The sequence below is a fragment of the Orycteropus afer genome, unplaced genomic scaffold, assembly GCF_000298275.1.
Source record: "Orycteropus afer afer isolate SDZICR_OR568_19922 unplaced genomic scaffold, OryAfe1.0 scaffold00034, whole genome shotgun sequence".
Lineage (NCBI taxonomy): Eukaryota > Metazoa > Chordata > Mammalia > Tubulidentata > Orycteropodidae > Orycteropus > Orycteropus afer.
In genome coordinates, this window is record NW_006921621.1 from 955,076 (window position 1) to 976,181 (window position 21,106).

At 41.7% G+C, this 21,106-nt stretch overlaps 1 protein-coding gene across 1 annotated transcript in view; it reads left to right on the forward strand.

Moving 5' to 3' along the window:
- Positions 1–19,576, forward strand: part of GCM1 (glial cells missing transcription factor 1) — a 29,240-nt gene extending 9,664 nt beyond the window's left edge. Inside the window, exons 2-5 of the mRNA XM_007936138.1 lie at positions 9,992–10,244; positions 14,426–14,538; positions 16,314–16,442; positions 18,836–19,576. Coding sequence (XP_007934329.1) covers positions 9,992–10,244; positions 14,426–14,538; positions 16,314–16,442; positions 18,836–19,576 — 1,236 coding nt within the window. The remainder of the gene's footprint in view (positions 1–9,991; positions 10,245–14,425; positions 14,539–16,313; positions 16,443–18,835) is intronic.
- The last annotated feature ends 1,530 nt before the right edge of the window (positions 19,577–21,106 follow it).

Here is a 21,106-nt window from a genome sequence, read left to right on the forward strand (position 1 = left end):
AATGCTGAAACCTGGGTTCAAATTCTGCCTCATTTATTTGTAAAGACTTGAGGAATTGTCTTCTTTTTCTGAGATTCTCTTTCTTCTGAAATTGAGGGCAGGGTATTACACTAACATCTTTTTTACAAGATTTTATTATTAAAAATGTAAACATACTACCTGCCTATATACAACATTTCTTTCATTTTGCCATATTAAATGATCTCTTGTGTATCTGCTAGTTCTAATTTTCTAGGATTCTGTGACCTGAAACTTGCAAGGCCTGCATTCTAAGACAGTCAGAAGGGGGCCTGACGCAGTGCCTGGCATGGATTAAGCAACAAACATATACATGGAATTAATTAATAAATGGCTTCATTGCTTGTAATCTATGTGACTCTAGACAAGTAGATTGACTTAAGTCTTTGTTACTTCCTCTGTGAAATGAAAACAGTGAACCTTTACATACTCTGCCAAAATCTCTAAACTGTTTAGAGGAGTGTTTCCCCAAATGTGTCCTATAGTGTACATGTTACAAATAATTTTTTTTTAATTGTGATTTGGGTGAAAATTTACAGAGCAAATTCACTTTCCATGCAGTAGTTTGCATACACTTTGTCTCATGACACTGACCACAATTCACCACAATGCAACAGTTTTCCTCCCACTTCCTCCTGATAGTTGCCTTTTCCCTGTGTCTATCTCCTCATGCACTCCTGCCCCCTGAGCTGTCTCATACACAGCCCTTCTTTTTCCCATGATTGTTCTCACCAAGGAGTGTATCTATCTCAGGTAAATATTCAACTCCTCTGCCTGTCTATTGTTTGGCTGGAAGCCGCAGGTGTGGGTTCAATTCCTGAAGAGTACCTAGGGGCCATAGTCTCAGTGGTTCCATCAGGCTCTATCAGACCAGCAAATCTGGTCCTCCCTTTTTTTTTTTCCCAAATGATTTTGAGTTTTGTTCCACATCGTTCTCCCTCTCTATCCAGAATTTCCTACATAGATCCCCCTCTGAGTGGTTGACAGTGGTAGCCAGGCACCATCTAGTTCTTCTGGTCTCATAGTTGTATAGGCTGCAGTTTGCATGGTGTACCAGCCGCTAGGACTAATTCTTTCCATGAATCTTTGGTTTTCTTCATTCTTCTTTGCTCTGGACGGGGAGGGACCCATCGTTGCATCTAGATGGCTGCTTGCAAGCTTTTAAGATCCTAGGCGCTACTCGCCAAAGTAGGAGGCGGAACAATGTTTAAGTTACAAAGAATTTTAATAGATGTCACAGTGCTGGGGGTGGTAGAGGAGGAACAGTGGATTCAACAAAGTAAACAGATTCCTTTAAGAATTCCTTTGGAGCCTTTCCCACACTCATGTATGGTAGTCTTTCTCACAAAAGGAGGCTGTGTTAGACAGTGTTGCCCAAACTTATTTTTTGTGGAGTCCCCCTCCCCCAATAGATTAATATTCTTCAGATCATCTGTGGGGGTGGAAGAGGAAACTAGCTTAAAGGATCAAATGCAGTGGCTTGTCATAAATACACATTTCCCCAGTTTCCTTCTTTGTCTCTAGATAAATAATTCGTAGTTAATTTTTCATAATTTTATGTTCTTGCAGGACAACCACTCCTACGACACTTGAGTAAGTTCTTTTTCTGTTAAGCTGCTCTCATGCTTGAAATATCAGGATGTCACCCAAATGCTAATTGCATCTTCTGGTCCTAGAAACTACATACCTCTTTATTTATATCTCAGATTTCTTAAGATTTTATGGATTAATCTTTGACAATGATATAGGACCAAACGCAGGTCCCTGCCTGGTGCGCAGTCAGGCTAAAACAGTTTCCACACCGAGATTAAGAAGGGAGAAAATTATTTATTGCCAAGCAGCAATTCAGGGAGTAGGGGTAGTCCAGTACCCAGATCTGACTCCCCGAGATGTTATCGAAATACAGTTTTTGTAGGTTTCAGAAGAGGGGGTTATGCATATTCACAAAAGGTTGAGGAATTTGGGGCGTGAAATGTTTGATGATTGCGCCCAGAGGCGGATGAGTCACACCAGCTTCCTGTCATCAGCTGCTTGGGCAGAGGGGTTTTCTAAGTCACTTTTAGTGCATCTATCACCTGCAGGAAAGAATGTTTTCTTTCCATTCAGTTCTTTAAGGAACTGAATACTCATCTGTCTGGGATGGGGAAATAGTTTGGGGTAATTTAGTTTACTTATCTATTCCCATGCGGGTACCAGGGTGGGGAAAATAGTTTTTACTTTACTTGGTTTCAACAACAGTGAGAACAACTCTCATTAGAACATCAAACATTTCAGAGCCGCAGCATTGTGCCAGACACTAGAGCAGGCTTGGAGAAACAGGGGTCATCAAGAGGTGTTCATGTCCATGGAAACACTTATGATCTATCAGTGCTGATGGAACAAAATCAGTGCCTGAGTGAAAAATCAACACCAGATAGAAAATTCTAGGGAAATACGAAAGAGGGGAGTATTTAGCATGACTTGGATGTGTTAGATAAGGCCAAGCATCCTGCCAGGGGCTTTTTCTGAAGAAGTGTGCTGTAAAGTGGGGAGGATTAGGTCAGATGAAGACAGGGAATAAAACGATCAAGCCAAAGTGGAGGATGCAAAAATCTGAAGGTTCTTTGATGTATATGTTTGAGGGAACTTGTGCATAGGGGTTCAGTGAAGAGATTTAGGGAGCTTCTAGCTTGAAAGGTGGTTTGAAGTCAGGTTATTCTAAGAGGATTTGGTAATTTTATAGGCAATAGGAGTCTCTGGTGGGGTGGTTCTAACCCACAGCCCCTCCATGGGAGAAAGATGTGGCAGTCTGCTTCCATAAAAATTGCAGCCTTGGAAACACTGTGGGGTAGTTCTACTTTTGCCCTATGGGGTCACTGTGGATTGGAATAAACTTGATGGCAATGAGGGTTTTTTTTGGGGGGGGAGTCACTAGCTGATGCAAACATTTAACATGCTTGACTGGTAAAGATGTTTGGAGGTTTGAATCCATCTTGGAAGAAAACCTTGGCAATGTGTTTCCAAAAAAATCAGACATTGAAAATTCTTTGGAGCACAATTCTACTCACACACATGGGGTCACCATGAGTCAGAATCGACTCCTTGGCAACTGGTTACTGATTTGAAAAGCCATTAGCTTACTATCTGGAAAATTTCATCATCATAATCAGAAAAGGTCCTGATCAGAAAAAGTTCCATGCTACTTGAGCTCAGCAAATCATTCCTCCTCTGTATTTGTTACATGTATGTTTTCTCCTTCCAACTGCGTTTGTTGTTGTTATGTACAGTCGAGTCGGACCCGACTCACAGCGACCCCTCCTTGGGTTTCCGAGGCAGAATCACTATGGAAGTAGATTGCCCAACCTTCCTTCCAGGGAGTGGCTGGTGGGTTTGAGTCGCCAGCCTTCTGGTTAGCAGTCAAGTGCCTTAGGCACTGCGCTACCAGAACTCCTGTATTTACCTCTTTACAAATATTTATTTCCTTGATTTCTGGCCACTCCTCCAGCTTGTGGTAGTTATTTTCATTCCATTTCTCTTTTATCCAGCCTCCAGGGAGTGAACACAGAACTGCAAGCACTTGACTTACTCAAAACAGTCATTTATACAGATCTCTTTATTCCATACCAATGTAATACACCAACATTGCTTTCTTTTTCTATTCCCTCTTAAATTACATTTGCATTTTGGAAGTTCAATTTAATTGTTTTTAGAGTTTGCTTGGTTTATGCAGCAAATGTCTGGTATTGGTTTGATCTTAGCCTCTTTAACAATGGGGTCCTGGACAGGGTCACACTCTCATTAATACTGATTGTAATACTTGAGCAGAAGTCTTGATTCTTTTAGAAATTTCTTTTTCTTTTTCTGGTTAAGAATCGGGAAGAAAATCAATTCCTTTTTTCCTAAATAGTACTCATTCTCTTCCTAACATGAACCAGTTTTTCTAGAAGAATCATGGATGTACAGGTTGTTCCAACACCATCACAGCAGACAAACACCCTGAAACAGTTTGTTCCTAAGCACTGCACAGTGTTCAGATTAAACCCAGGCCAAACCCATACCAATATATTAACTCACAGAATGTCAAGGTTTAAGTATATTCTTTGTAGAGAAAACATAAAAATATACCACTTTAAACATAAATACTGGACCTGGATAGCACAAATGGTTAAGTACTTGACTACTAGCCAAAAGGTTGGTGGTTCAAACTCACCCAAAGGCACCTCAGAAGATAGGCCTGGCCATCTGCTTCCAAAAGGTCACAGCCTTGAAAACCCTGTACAGCAAATCTACTCTGCACTCAGGGGGTCGCCGTGAATCAGAATCAACTTGATGGCAACAAATAACAATAAAAAAATAAATAAAGATTAACCTAAAACCTGATACATCAAGCCCTAATGGAGCCACATCTCTGATTAGTTAATTCCCAGACCATGCTTTTGGACAGCATAATTTCCTTTGCATCTGCACAGTTGAGCTCAAAATTTGAACAACAGTGAATATTTGAACTGTTTCTATAGATTTCAATGACTGAATGTAATCAGAATCAATCACTTGTAGTGATCAGATGTGTCTTGGTGCTAGAGAGCCAACAGGTAAACCAGAGTCTAGTTTTCTTGTCAATGATTATCTGACTCCATGATCAGAACACATTGTTGTTGCTCTGACGGTGATACCCATGACTTTGCCTTTTTTGCCCAGTATTCTCCTTGGTCTCAAGGTCATTTGCACTGACATGGGACAGATCTACCTATATGAGCTCCTATGATTATTGGGGTTCCCCCATTGAGGCAGGAATATCTTTGTCACTGTGTGTGATGTAATAAGGTAGCAGTACAATGAGGGAGCAGTACTGCATCTGAGGTACCATAGACTCTCTTCTGAGTACCTACCAACAGGTCCCTTGCTTAGCTGGGTAGAGTTGGGAAGGGAAGGGAGAAGAAAGTGATAGAGTTTGGAAGCTGGGGGTACTCTGGCCTGTTTTAGTGTTGTCTGAGCAACCAAGGGGCTTTGTTCTTAGTCTTAACTCCTTAAGTCAGGTAGGAAATTGCAGCACTACCTAAAGGAATAATACTTGAGCTAATGTAGAAGCATTTTCTTGAATTGAATTTCTCTCGATTATTAACACTTTGAATTTGCTTTCTAGTTGGCACAGAAGAGATAAGTTCCTGAGAAGCATGCAAATCAAAATGCTGGCTAACTTTTTCTGTATTTTCCATCAGTAACGTTTAATTTATTTTTTATCTAATCTGGTTTAAGTGTACCTGTTTGCTATCCTTGTCTTGGAAACATTTATTTATAAGGAATTAATAAGCTATTCTTATAATTAAGAAAATCTGGTAGATACTTGTTTTATATGAGAAGGGACTACATTCTAAATGAAAATCAGTTTTAATGTAATAATGTGATAACGTAGATATTTTTGGTACCATATTTCAGTAGAGATAACTTCTTCCTCCACAGGCAAGGAGTCTGGACAATAATTAGACTTTACTCGTTTTATGTAATTATAGCATATGTTTGATCCTTAAAAAAAAAAAACAAACAAAACAAAACAAAACAAAACAAACCTTTGCATTACTGTTGAGTTGAGTCCAACTCATAGTGACACTATAGATAGAGAAGAACTTGCTTCATAGGGTGACCGATGCTGTGATCTTTACAGGAGCAGACTGCTACATCTGTCTCCCTCAGAGCAGCTGGTGGGTTTAAACCACTGACCTTTCGGTTAGCAGCCAAATGTTTAACCATTGCAACACTAGATCTCCTTAATTGATCCTTAAGACACTATTAAAATTTCAAGTAGTTATGGTAAATTAGAATGAGGAGAGGATGAAGGATTCTCTTTCATTACATAGAGTTTCAAAGATTTTGATTGAGTTAAAGGATTAAATCTCTTTGTGGATAAATTGCACAAAGAAATCATAGAAATATTAATTAACACCCTCCCACACACAGCAGTGATGTGTTATCTGTAAGACTATAAAATATAAATCAGTTAGATTTATGTGTTGGAAACCTTAAGAATATTCCCTTTAAATTATAAACTTCTTAACCAAGAGGAAAAACAAAGAGTTACTCATGAAAAGTTAGAAATTAAAATAAACAAAGGATCTGAAAAGAAGAAAATACTTCGTGGGCCTTACTAAACAAGATTAAGAAATGATTATTCTCTCTTTTTAAATTTTACCTCTCTGATGCTTTTAAATTTAAAAGGTTTTCAGAACTTGCTACCATCCATTTGACACTTGGGTTCCTTCGCATTATTGGGATCTGGGTTTTCTCTCAATTTCAATGTAAAAAGATGTCTCAAACACCAACTAAATATCCAGGTCAAAAGACTAGACATAAATAACAAGCTAAGAGAATAGCTCGATGTGAACATATATGGCTATGGCTTACTGCCGTGGAGTCGGATCCAACTCATAGCGACCCCTCCTTGGGTTTCTGAGGCAGTATCACTATGGAAGTAGATTGCCCAACCCTCCTTTCGAGAAGTGGCTGGTGGGTTTGAGTCGACAGACTGCTGGTTAGCAGTCAAATGCCTTAGGCACTACGCCACCAGAGCTCCTTTGTGAACATAGATACTCCCAACAATTTTCTCGGTCCTTTAAACAGTGTCAACATTATGACTCATTATTTTGTTAATGCCACTGGATAACTAGGGTGCTAGGTGGAGGGACTGTTTAAGCAAAAGCTTAGAAGACACTAGATATCATTTCTTCCTCCACAAAGAGTCTTCGCCTTAATCAGAACATCTGAAAAGCTGTCACAAATGTTTTCCCCTCCTCCCAGTCCACAGGATGTGTGACACTGGCCAACCTGAAGGGACCTCTCACCTTGAAAACATGAAAATCTCTGCTTTGCTCGTTGCCCCTGTGTCTGCTGTCCTGATCAAAACCCAAAACCAAACCAATTGCTGTCTAGTCAATTCCAGCTTATGGTGACTGCATCTGTGTCAGAGTGGAACTGGGCTCCACAGGGTTTGCAATGGCTGATTTCCCAGAAGGAGTTTGCCAGGCCTTTCTTCTAGGGTGCCTCTTGAATACTAAACCTTCTGGTTAGCATGTTAACTGTTTTTACTACCCAGGGACTTCCCTCTTGTACATGGAACCTCTCATATTTCTTCAAACCTACCTCCATGTCCATAGAAATTCAAACAAATATAGGACTTAACAGTGTAGGACAAACAAAAATAAAATACTTAATAGTATAGGACAGACAAATATAGGTCTTAACAGTTTACAATGCATCTGCTCTTCACAGCACACTTGTGAGGCTGATTTTCTCAATGCACCATTTTACAGAAGAGGAAAACAAGGCTTCAGAAGAAAAGGCACTTGGCCAAGTCTCATGTTATGACGTTCTAAACTTGAAAGCTTGATAAACACAAACTTTCTCAGGCTGCCCATTCATCCTGACTTTGGAATTTGTTCCCCACCCCCACCCCGCGAGGAGGGGAGGAACTCTTTTGTCTTTCTTTTCTCATATTCTATGCTGTGCTTTCTTGTTGGGGAAACAAAGAAGAGGAGTACGCTCCATTCTGACCTTCTAGAATCTTCTAGATGAAAAATGTTCCCCTAACACATCAGGTCTCTGGAAGCCATGGCGTGGGCACAGCCTGAGTTTGACTGCTGAGACTGCTCAGTGATTCTCACTTTAAGAACTGGGCAGGCTCTATCCAATGCAGGAATTGGTCTGTGTGCCAATGCAGAGCCTAGGAACATGAGCCACCAATCAGTGATTACCACTTATTTAGAGCTCACTGCAGAGCCTAGGAACATGAGCCTCCATATCAGCGATTACCACTTATTTAGAGCTCACTGCACTCTAGATGCTGTCTTCGTATATATATATATAATTGTATTTAATCCTCAGAACAACTCTTGGTTGACACACTATTCCTATTTACAGATGAAGAAACAGAGGCACAGAAAGCCAGAGAATTATGCTATTAGGATGTGTGTTCTGTGCCCTTTGCCTTGTTTTATTATTGTTGTTATTTATAATATACACAGCAAAACGGACACCAAGTCAATAATTCCTACATGTACAATACAGTGACATTGATTACGTTCTTCAAATTGTGTAGCCATTCTCACCATCCTTTTCCAATTTGTTCCTCCCCTGTTGACATAAACTCTCTTCCTCCTAAGCTTCCTATCTAACAATTCTAGTTAACAGTTTGATCCCACATGTTATTGTTGTTGTTATGTGCCCTCGAGTCGGCCCCAACTCATAGCGATCCCTCCTTGGGTTTCTGAGGCAATATCACTACGGAAGTAGGATTTCCCAACACAGTAAGTTCTTTAGAAGAGTACAAGGCTCACTGTAGTCATTCTTTCCTAGTTCAACCAGACTGTTATTTGGTTTAAAGAAGGCTTATGGTTTCAGGGTTAAAGATTATCTCAGGGCAATAATTTTGAGGGTTTATCCAGCCTCAGTGGTTTCAGAAATTCCTGAATGCCATGAAAGTTGAAATTCTATTCTACCTTCCCTCCCACTTTTCATCAGAATTCTAGAATCTTTTATCAAAATATTCAGTAATGGCAGATAGTGTGCCCCTTACCTTTTAAAGGAGAGTTTAGTCAGAAATTCATTAGTATCAGTCCTGAGCAAATAGTTCCAGTCCTGAGCAAGAACATGGAAGTTTTCAGTCAAAATTAACTCTTCCTTACTCAGCTGCCATGTTTGAGGAACATGAGTAGAAGGGGTAGATAAAGAAAGAAAATATCCCTAAGGGGAGGAAATGACTTTCAGAACCTTCCTTAAATGGGGTTTTCTTGTCTTCCACCGCTTGTGTCTGATGACTTTACGTTAGCCCATACACTTCCCAACAAAGCAACCACAATGTGATTTAAAGCAATGTCATACTTGATCCTGCCATACTTTTTCCATAGTAATTGTGTAAGAACACAATAATATTTTTTCAACTCACACATTAGGGAGAAATGGTCATAATTTTGTCAACAAGTGTTAGAGAAGTATCAGCTGGATAGGACTCACAAGGGCTGAATCACAGCTCATTTGGATCAGCAACTGAATGGTTGATAGACATAGCAGTGATGTTGCCACTGTTGTGTTGATCTCTCAGACCTCACAGTCAGAACTGAAGGTCTTTTCCAGAGAGGCCCTGATGGTGCAAACAGTTAAGCACTCAGCTGCTAACCAAAAGGCTGGTGGTCTGAACCCACCTAGTGGCCTCATGGAAAAAGGACTGTCAGTCTGCTCCTGGGGAGCTCTGGTGGCATAGTGCCTAAGGCATTTTGACCACTAACCAGAAGGCTGGCAGTTCAAACCCACCAGCCACTCCTCAGAAGGAAAGTTGGGTAATCTACTTCCGCAGTGATACTGCCTCGGAAACCCAAGGAGGGGTCGCTATGAGTCGGGTCCGACTCGACAGCAGTGGGTGGGTAATCTGCTCCTGTAAAGATTATGTCATAGAAAACCTTATGGGGCAAACCCTAAAGGTCTGTCACATGGAGTTGCTATGAGCCGGAACTGACTCAACGACACCTAATAACAACAACAGGCCATTTCAGAGGGCAGTGGTGACTCAGTGGTAGACTTCTGACTGCACATGCAGGAGACCTGGGTTTGATTCCTAGCCATTGTCCCTCATGTGCAACTATCACCTGTCTGAAAGTGGAGGCTTGCATGCTGCTATGATGCCAACAGGTTTCAGCAGAGCTTCCACAGTACAGTGGGCTAGGAGGAAAGGCCTGGCACTTCACTTCTGAAAATCAGTCCATGAAAATCCTACGGATCACAGTGGTCCTATCTGCAACCAATCAAGATGACGGTACAGGCCTGGGCAGCATTTTGTTCCATTGTGCATGGGGTCACCATGAATTGGGGGCTGGCTTGAAGCTAATAACAAAATCTTTTCCATAGGTCTCTCAAGGGCCCAGCCATCCTTCATGTGTATTGACTTCACAGTGATTGATGATTGTGCTTTCTAGTTATGAGAATACTATTTTCCTTGTGTTTCTATCAGAATGTGAAAAAAACCAACTGGTTCCAGGAATGGCCAGATTCCTATGCAAAGTATATCTACAGCTCAGAAGACAGGAGTGCACAGAGGCACCTGAGCAGCTGGGCCATGCGTAACACCAATAACCACAACTCTCGCATCCTCAAGAAATCCTGCCTGGGTGTGGTGGTGTGCAGCCGTGACTGCTCTGCCGAGGAAGGCCGCAAGATCTACCTGCGCCCTGCCATCTGTGACAAAGCCCGGCAGAAGCAACAGAGTGAGTAGAGTTTGATGGAACTGGCAGGGAAGCCGGTATCAACTCACATGTTCCTCCCGGGATGGGCTGCTATGTGCCCACACATCCCACGTCACACCAGATGTGGGAAAAACAAAGGCTATTCCTACATACAGCATATGAAGGGAACCAACCAGACCCCTGCACCCCCAGTATCAGTCCCACTGATCTGCCATATCCAGAGGCACTGCAAAAAGGGCAAGGAGGCCACATGTTCTGACCTCCTCTAATCCCACAAGAGGAAGACAGGGTTACCAGCAGTAACCCAAGGCCTATTACTGCAAGGCCAGACATGCTGCCTCCCTCCAGCCCTTTCTCCAACCGTTCCTCCCAGAGCACCCACCACCTCTCTCCTGGGTTCGATAATTCGCTGCAGTGGCCACACAAAACTCACAGATTACGATGTTTATTAGGGAAGCACCAAGCTACAATTTGAGTTCAGGAAAAAATGCTCAGTCTCTCTCTCCAGCCCACCATCCCTCAGCCAACAGTCTCTCTCAGTCTCTTTCCCAGCAGTGCTGGTCCCTCAGTGTCTCACTCAGCAATGCATGTCTCTTGCGTCTCTTTCCCAGCAGCACGTGTCTCATTCAGGAGCGTGTGTCTCTTTCCGCAGCACGTCTTCCTCCACCAGCAGTCAGAGCGAGTTCTGCCTCCAGGAGGTCTCCTTTTGAGCCCGGAAGGGTGGTCAAACTAGCCAATCACAGCCTCAGAACTCTAACCACGTGAGAGAGAGTGGGCACCTCCCAGAACATTGTTTTGTGCCATACCCAACAGAAATACTCCAGGTGGACAACTTCAGCAATCAGGAGCTCCTCAGTTGCTCATAGAAAATCCCACCTTGGGGTTTACAAAGACTTATGGGTAGAAAAGCCACATTAAGTAATTTACTACACCACAGGCACTTAATTCAAATCCCCTGTTGAAAGGAAGAAGTGTCCCTTAGGGAAGTAGTATTAATTCATCAGTGCACCCATACAAAGTTCAAAAGAAAGTAGTTTATCAGGTTTGCCCCTTTGGAATGGGCTCCTACGTTTTCTTGATGAGTGCTTTAATCAAGAGTAGGAGCACTGAGATTAAATATGAGATTGGACTGAATTCTATATCATTGAGGGTCATACCATAGTCACATGCTAAGATACTTGTTCATTTGATTTCTTTTATTCTTTTTTTTTTTAACCATATTCACTGACTCATGAAATAGATAGACTCAGTGTTCTCTTTACCTTTCCCTCTTCAGACCTCAAGTTACATCATGTACTTTCTTTGTCATTTGTCTTCAAAATACTCTCAAGGCAAGATCTGGTATCAGTTATTTACACCTTAGTGAAAATCTAACTTTTCCTTTCTGTCTTTTTAATGATCAATTGCTTTCTTCATGTATAATATTCTTGGTGTCATCCCATAACTCAACTGGTCTTTGGTCATTGGTGTTCAATGCATTAAATCTATTCTTCAAATGGTCTCTAAATTCAGATGGGATATAATCAAGATCATATTTTGGCTCTTGTGGACTTGTCGCTCTTGAATATGGAGTAGCTAAAGCAAACGGAAGGATCTCTGGTAGCATAGTGCCTAAGGCACTTGACTGCTAACCAGAAGACTGGTGGTTCAAACCCACCAGCCACTCCTTGGAAGGAAGATGGGGCAATCTACTTCCATAGTGATACTGCCTCAGAAACCCAAGGAGGGGTCGCTATGAGTCGGGTCCGACTCGACGGCACACAACAACAACAACAAAGCAAATGGAAGCAATGATGACATGAAACACCTGAACAGAAGATTTCAAAGGGCGGCTCAAGAAGACAAAGTCAAGTATTACAGTGAAATGTGCAAAGACCTGGAGTTAGAAAACTAAAAGGGAACAGCACACTTGGCATTTCTCAAGCTGAAAGAACTAAAGAAAAAAAATAAAAACTTTGAGTTGCAATATTGAAGGATTCTATAGGCAAAATATTGAATGATGAAGGAAATATCAAAAGAAGATGGAAGGAATACACACCTTGTTGTTGTTGTTATGTGCTGTCAAGTCGGACCCGACTCATAGCGACCCCTCCTTGGGTTTCTGAGGCAGTATCACTATGGAAGTAGATTGCCCCATCTTCCTTCCGAGGAGTTGCTGGTGGGTTTGAACCGCCAGCCGTCTGGTTAGCAGTCAAGTGCCTTAGGCACTATGCTACCAGAGCTCCCAGATATACAACTTGGTGTGTACTAAAAAGAATTGGTTGATGTTCAAATATTTCAGGAGGTAGCATATGATCAAGAACAAATTTGTACCAATTTGAAGGAAGAAGTCCAAATTGCACAGAAGGAATTGGTGAAAAACAAGGCTCCAGGAATGGACAGAATTCCCATTGAGATGTTTCACCAAATGGCTGCAGCACTGGAGGCATTTGCTCATTTATGCCAAGAAATTTGAAAGACAACTAGCTACCTGGTCCACTAACTGGAAGACATCCATATTTGTACCCATTCCAAAGAAAGGTGACCCAACAGAATGTGCAAATTATCGAACAATGGTATTAATATCACATGCAAATAAAATTTTATTCAAGATAATTAAAAAATACTTGCAGCAGTATATTGACAGGGAACTTCCAGAAATTCAAGCTGGATTCAGAAGAGGACATGGAATGAGGGATGTTATTGCTGATGTCAGGTGGATCTTGGCTGGAAGCAAAGAATACCAGAAAGATGTTTACCTGTGTTTTATTGACTATGCAAGGCATTTGACTATGAGGATCATAACATATTATGGATAACATTGCAAAGAATGGGAATTCTAGAACACTTAATTACACTTGTGAAGAACCTGAACAAAGACCAGGAGGTTGTCATTTGAACAGAACAAAGTGATACTGCATGGTTTAAAATTAAGAAGGGTGTGCATCAAGGTTGTATCCTTTCACCATACTTATTCAATCTGTAGACTAAGCAAATAATCCAGGAATCTGGACTATGAAGAATACAATGTCAGGATTGGAGAAAGACTCATTAACAGACTGCAATATGCAAATGACACAACTTTGCTTACTGAAAGTGAAGATGGCTCAAACCACTTGCTGATGAAGATCAAAGATTACAGTCTTCAGTACTGATTACACTTCAACATAAAGAAAACAAAAATCCTCACAACTGGACCAACAAGTAACATCACAATAAATGGAGAAAAGATTGAAATTGTCAGAAATTTCATTTTACTTGTATCCACAGTCAACACCCATGGAAGTAGTCAAGAAATCAGACGTCATATTGCTCTACGCAAATCTGCTGCAAAAGATCTCTTTGAAGTGTTAAGCAGCAAAGATGTCACTTTGAAAACTAAGGTGTGCCTAACCCAAGCCATGGTATTTTCAATCACCTCATATACATGTGAAAGCAGGACAATGAATAAGGAAAACCAAAGAAGAGTTGATACCTTGGAATTGTGGTGTTGACGAAGAATAATGAAAATACCATAGACTACCAGAAGAATGAACAAATCTATCCCAGAAGAAGTGCAACCGAATGCTCCTTAGAGTTGAGAACGGTCAGATCTCATCTCACTTACTGTGGTTATGTTGTCAGAAGGGACCATTCCTTGGAGAAGGATGTCATGCTTGGTAAAGTAGAAGATTAGTGAAGAAGGAGAAAACCCTCAATGAGAAGGACTGCAATGATGAGCTCAAACATAGCAAGGATTGTGAGGGTGGTACAGGACCAGGAGGTGTTTCGTTCTGTTGTACATAGGGTTGCTATGAGTTAGAGCCAACTTGACAGCCTCTAATAACAGCAACAACAAAAATCTAAGTAACTATATTATCTCTTCCATGTGGCTCTGCCCCTTTAACCCTTACTTCTAATTGTGAAATGAAAGAATTTTTCCTTTTCTCTACAAAGAATTTTAAGTAGGGAGGGGCTTTAGAAGAGCTCTTCCCTGACCTGTGAAATATTCCACTGGGTAAGCAATTGCCTACTCCGTCCGTTGGAAGACTGGTTTGGGCTATTGCTATGGCCAGGCCTCTGAGGGTCAGGAGGTAATACCCAGTTAGGAGAAGCCCATACTACTGAGCACAGGTTTATTCTGTCCTGTTCTGGAGTCAAGGTTACCTTGGAAAGGCAGCCTAGACTCAGCAGTTGCCTGACGTGGCTCAGCCAGATGGTCACTTCCATCTGCTCTTTTGCAGGGAAACATTGTCCCAACTGTGATGGGCCTCTGAAGCTAATTCCTTGCCGGGGCCATGGGGGCTTTCCAGTCACCAACTTCTGGAGGCATGATGGACCCTTCATCTTTTTCCAGGTTGGATTTGAATTAGAGTCCTGTGACTCAGTTTCTCTTTAATTCAACAGATGTTTACTAAGTACGAGTTGCTTCACCAGAGGTTGAAGATGTACAGGGACCTGAGAGTCTGTACTAGTGCCAGAAAGCTCATGCTCTGGGTGAGGAGGCAGGCAGACATGAGCAACTATCTGTATGCTGTACTTAGAGGTGCAAAGTGCTTGGGGAGCCCCAAGAGGGGAGCAAAGGAAGCGTTGTTAATCTGACCCCACAGTCAGTCTATCTCAGTGCTTCAATTAATCTGAGTTTGAGTACCTCCTCTGACTTTTGACTAGCTCTGTAATCCCGAATAAATCGCTTTACTTCCTTAACCCCTAGTTTCCATAAAATGTGAATAATAAGAACTATTAATGAAAGTAGAATTTCCTTGGGTGGGTCAAATGATAGAAGCTCTGGTAGCGTAGTGCCTAAGGCATTTGACTGCTAACCAGAAGGCTGGTGGTTCAAGCCCACCAGCCACTCCTCAGAAGGAAGATGAGGCAATCTACTTCTGTAAAGATACCACCTCCGAAACCCAAGGAGGGGTCGCTATGAGTTGGATTAGACTTGAGGGCAGTGAATTTGGTTTGGTTTTTTGGTGGTCAAATGATTTGTGCTTGACCACTAAGGAACTCTGGTGGCATAATGGATAAGGCAGTTGGCTGCTAACCAGGTCAGCAGTTCAAACTCGCCAGCTGTTCCACAGAAGGAAGATGGAGCAACCTACTTCCATAAAGATTTCTAGCCTGGGAAACCCAGTGGGGATCACTATGAGTCAGAATGGACTCAAGGGCAGTGAGTTTGTGTTAGAGATTGACTAAAGGTTAGTGGTTTGAACCTGCTCAGCTGCATCATGTAAGACAGGTCTGCTTCTATAAAGATTACAAGCCAAAAAAAAAAACCCCTGTGGGGCAGTTCTACTCTGTAACACGTGGAACTGTCATGAGTCAGAATCAATTCTATAGCAGCAATTTTTATTTTTTAATGGGTGTTGTGGTTACCTAGTGCTTCTCTGACAGGAATATACCACAAATGGGATGACCTTAACAAACAGGAGTTTATTCTCTTACAGTTTGGAGGTTTTTTAAGTCCAAGTTCAAAGTGCCAGGCTCTAGGGGCTGGGTGAAAACCCCTCAGCCTTGGGCTTCAGCTCTGTCTCCAGCTCCTGGCCCACTGAAGCCAGAGGCTTCTTTCAATCAGACAGCTGCTGGCTGCTGAGGCTGCCAAGCCCAAGGTTGACAAGTAACAAGACACAGTCCCGATATTACCAAATCACACGGCAGACCGTTAATTCAAGTCCATTGTAAGTCCCAAGGTCGGCAGAGCATGGCAGGCTGCTGAACAACAACGTAGCTACATGCAGGGTTCAAGGTGCCATAAGCCAGAGACTATTTTCAAGGCTTCTTCTTATATACAGGAAGCAGACCACATCCCAAAGGCAGCTACTCAGCTGCTTGTAGTAGATCCCAGCATGGAGTTGATTACCACTCTCATCATGGGGAATAACTACCACAGCTGCCCAGCTACTCAACCAGGCCCAGCCAAGTTGACACACAAACATAACATTATCCCCACAATGGGGATAATGGTGTAGATAGGCACAGAGGCAGGAAAGAGCATGGTGGCCTTGGGAGATACTTAAAAAGATTACCAGTCTTGTTAAAATGGTTATATACAACATCCAGTCATATGGCAGGGCATTGAGTAAAAATGTACTCGATACAATGTAGTGTTTATTTTCTTGTTTCCTATTTAAGTCAAAGGGAGAGCATGATCATCCAAAACCAGAAACCAAAGTAGAAGCAGAGGCAAGAAGAGCAAGGAAGAAAGTGCACAGCGAGACTTCCTCTGCCTCTCTGAAGCTGAAGGGGAGCTCAGAGACAAAGGTAGACTTTCACCATGTATGTTCAAAGCATACTGCAACTTGTGGGCGGAGATTTCCATGGTCCCTTACCTAAATGAAATCCAAAAATCGTACACCATCAAGCTGGTCTAGAAGCAAGCATCCTACCAAAAAAGTTTTACTCTTTATTTCTACTATCTTTGAAGCATATAGGAGCTATAGTGATGTTGTGGCTAGAACATTGGGTTGCTAACCAAAAGGTTGATGACTCAAAGCACCAGCCACTCTGGGAGAAAGATGAGGCAGCTGCTTCTGTAAAGATTTGTAGCCTTGGAAACCCTCTGTGACTCGACTCTCTCTGTCCTATAGGGCTTCTGTTCTCAGTGGCTGTGGGTCTGGTTCTTTGCTGTAGCATGTTCTCAACGGTATACATTCCACATTTTAGAACCATCTTCCTACTAGAATTTTTTAAAAGAAACTTGAATTGGTACTTTATTTGACACTCCATATTTTGATTCTGATAGAACCAAAACTGACTGAAATGATCTCCACAAAATATTAGCCTCATGCTTTCTTCCCCAAAAAACATCTATACCCCCCACAAACAGATGATTTCCTTAGCACACTCTACCAAGAGTCAGTCATCTACAAGATAAATAACCAAGCAGTTTCTGCAAATGTGTTCATCCAGGGCTACTCCCTGAAGACAAATTGGATGTGGAATCCATTGCTCTATGAGCATATTGTCAAAGCTTTGTGCATTTGTATGTTTAAGTGTGATAATAATTCCTTTATTTTTTCTACTATTCAGTAGTATTCCAAACTTTTCTGGAGAACAGAGATGGAGGTGGCCCATCCCTGGAAGCTCTAAACATACTTTATGGAGGTTTCGAAACATCTTTGTCCTTTAAGACAAAGGAATAACATGGTTAAACAAGATATGATTAGCTGGAGAACAATAAATATGCTTCCTATAGTTATTTAAAAAAAAACTAATTTGTGATAGCTGCACATGATGAACTAAATTGATGTCACTGAGTTGAACACGTAAAAATGTTGAATTGGCAAATGTTTTTTACCACAGTAAAAGAAAGAAGGAAAGGAAAAGAGGGAAGGAGGAAAGGAGGGAAGATGGAAGGAATGAAGAAAAAGAAAGGAAGGAAGGGAGGGAGGGAGGGAAGGAGGGAGAAAGAGAGAAAAAGAAAAATTTACCACTTTTTATTTTAGAGGCCCTATTTATGATTCTAAAACTGTTGTTGTTGTTATGTGCCGTCGAGTCGGCCCCGACTCATAGTGACCCCTCCTTGGGTTTCCGAGGCAGTATCACTACGGAAGTAGATTGCCCCATCTTCCTTCCGAGGAGTGGCTGGTGGGTTTGAACCGCCAGCCTTCTGGTTAGCAGTCAAGTGCCTTAGCCACTATGCTACAGATACTGCCTCGGAAACCGAAGGAGGTGTCTCTATGAGTCGGGTTTGAAACGATGGCACATAACAACAACAACAACATTTATGATTCAGAGGAGCTCTGGTACCATAGTGCCTAAGGCACTTGCCTGCTAACCAGAAGACTGGCGGTTCAAACTCACCAGTCACTCCTCGGAAGGAAGATGAGGCAACCTACTTCCGTAGTGATACTGCCTTGGAAACCCAAGGAGGGGTCGCTATGAGTTGGGTCAGACTCGATGGCACATAACAGCACACACACATTTATGATTCAAAGGAGCTCTGGTAATATACTGCCTAAGGCACTTGACTGCTAACCAGAAGGCTGGTGGTTCAAACCCACCAACCACTCCTCGGAAGGAAGGAAGGTTGGGCAATCTACTTCCATAGTCATACTGCCTTGGAAACCCAAGGAGAGGTCTCTATGAGTCGGATCCGACCAGACAGCACATAACAACAACAACAACATTTATGATTCAACCAAACCAAGAACACACAAGGTCTCCTGAGGGCGGGAAATCCAACAACCCGTCTCTCAGACTCCAGGTTTCACCAAAACAGAAAGGTCAAGGAAGCAAATGATATTAAAAAAGGATGAGGGAGGAGAAAAAGGCCCGAGAGGTTCACCGAGTATAATATAAATATTTAGAGCTGCATTTTGTTTATTCTTGAATAGCTCCTTTTAAGTTTTCCACAAAGACTATTAGGATATTAGATTTGCATTTGAGGATGAAACATCTAAAACACATTCACGTTTCTTCAGAGTAAAAGGAAATTCAGCTGTTCCTAGCGGGTAGCTTTAAGACTGAAATGGAAGCAATGTTTGCCTCATTCAGGTCTTGGGCGGTCGTGGTAAAGCTGCTCTCTCATTTGAGCTTCAAGTATGTAAGGAATGAGGACAGTCTGACGGAGCCCTGAATAACTTGTGGCTGCCTGTGGTAGTGGCGTTAGTGTGCTTAACTTATTAACATGAGCCTTTCCTTTTCCTTTTCAGGCTCTTCCAGGTGAAACAAAAAGCCGTGAAAGTTTGCCTTTAACTTGGTCTTTCCAAGAAGGTATCCAATTGCCTGGTAGTTACAGCGGACCCTTACTTTCTAACGCTCCCCAGCAGAGGTCACTGAATGGTTGTTTATCCTTCTCCAAGAGTTATGTTTTTGGGGGGACGACTGATCTGCCTGATGCCCCTTCCAGCTTGGGTCCCACTAAGCTCTATGAAAAATGCAAATTGTCTAATAGTAGGATCTACAGTAGTGCAGACCTGCTTCAGCCTTCTGTCTCTGGAATCTACCCGGATTATGAAGATCTGCAAGCATGGAATAAAAATGTGGCTTTGGGGAGAAATCCTCTTAATGACAAATGTTGCCCCAGTTATACTTTTCCTCTGGTCAGCTGGCCTTATGACTTCTCCCCTTCTCTGAACTCTTCAGAATCCTGTTTCCAGCAGATTCCTGTGGAACCACCTGCAGTCAAAACTAGCTGTCACCAATTATGGCCAAACCCAGGGGCTGATCTTTATGAAGAGAAGGTGCATGTAGATTTTAACAGCTATATCCCTTCCACCTCATACCATTCACCTCAGGAGGATCCTTTTCTCCTCACCTATGGCCCTCATCCTCACCATCAATATTCCCTGCCAGGTAAGAGCAGTAAATGGGATCTTGATGAAGAAATGAGATACATGGGTTTAGACCGTTGCAACAGTGAAATGCTTCTAAACCTCTGTCCTTTAAGATGACTCATATTTTTTACAAACCCCAAAAAATCTGATTTGGGAAAAGATGAAAGAATAATAAAAAAAAAAAAACCATTTAAAAAAAAAAAATAAACCAAAACCGTTGCCATTAAGTCAATTCTGATGCACATAAATTGTAATCCTGACAAGTTGAGGGCAAGACTTCTTCCTTCACACAAAAAGTGACATTTTGTGTCTCTCCTTCTTCACTCTTGGACTCCCAAACTCAGCAAGATGTGGAAATTTGTTTCATCTGTGAAGTGAAATGTTTTCTGCTTAGTTTCACGTTGTTGTGGCTCTCAGCACTCAGTTGCATCATCTGTTGGTTTTCCATTATCCCTGATGTATACTGAACTAAAGAGATATAAAAAAAAACACATATCTTGGATCACTATGTTCTTATTGTGGTATTGATGAAGAATATTGAACACACTGTAGACTACTAAAACAACGAACAAGACTATCTTAGAAGAAATACAACCAGAGTTCTCTTTGGAAATAAGGATGACAAGACTTTGGCTCATTTACTTCGGACACGTCATCAGGAAAGACCAATCATTAGATAAGGATATCATGTGTGGTAAGGTGGAGGGTCAGCAAAAACGAGAAGAACCTTCAATGTAATGCATAGACACGATAGCCGTAACAATGAACTCAAACATGCCAGTGATCACAGAGATGGTGCAGGACCCAGCAACATTCTCTTCTTTTACACATAAGATCACCATGAGTTGAGACAACTTGGCAGCAGCTAACAACATCTAGCATCACACAATACCTTCTTGCGAACTGTGAGAAGGAACTGGGAGAGAGGGTTAAAGAGCTGCAGGTGTGGAGAGCTGAGCTGATACCTGAAATATTTAATACTTTATCTAGATATGAGATTAGTTCATTAAACAAGTGTTTTCTTGTTGATTTCTAAGATTTATCAAACAAGGATTGTGACTCAACTCCATTCAATAAAGACATTAAGTCACAAAATTAAACGGCAGCACAATGAGAAATTCTGGTCATACAGAAAGGCCTCCTCCACCTCTTCTTCCTTCTTCTTCTTCACTGTCTTCCCCTTCCACGAGGGCTTAGATTTTGTCCAGTTCATCTTTATTCTTTACAGCACCAGATTCATAATGTGTGCTTGATAAATGTTAACCTAAAAAAAGGCTTGAGGTAATGAACATGATTGCTATCAGCCAAAATACATATTTGTGGTCTGAAATATTTTTCAATAAACATGACCCTAAACATCAAATCTGAAAAGAACATGCAACAAATATTTTTCTTAAGTACATTATTTTCATTCCTAGTTGAATGGTAGTAAATACACATAATTTACACATGATACAATTTCAAAAATGAAAAAGCAGTGTCCTGAGACTGGGCTGCTCCCTGAGGTAACATTAACCAGCTTCTTATATATTCTTCCAGAGATTGTTAGTTGTTGTTGTTAAGTGCCGTCGAGTCGTTTCCGACTCATAGCAACCCCATGCACAGCAGAACGAAACACTGCCCGATCCCGCACCAGCCCCACAATCC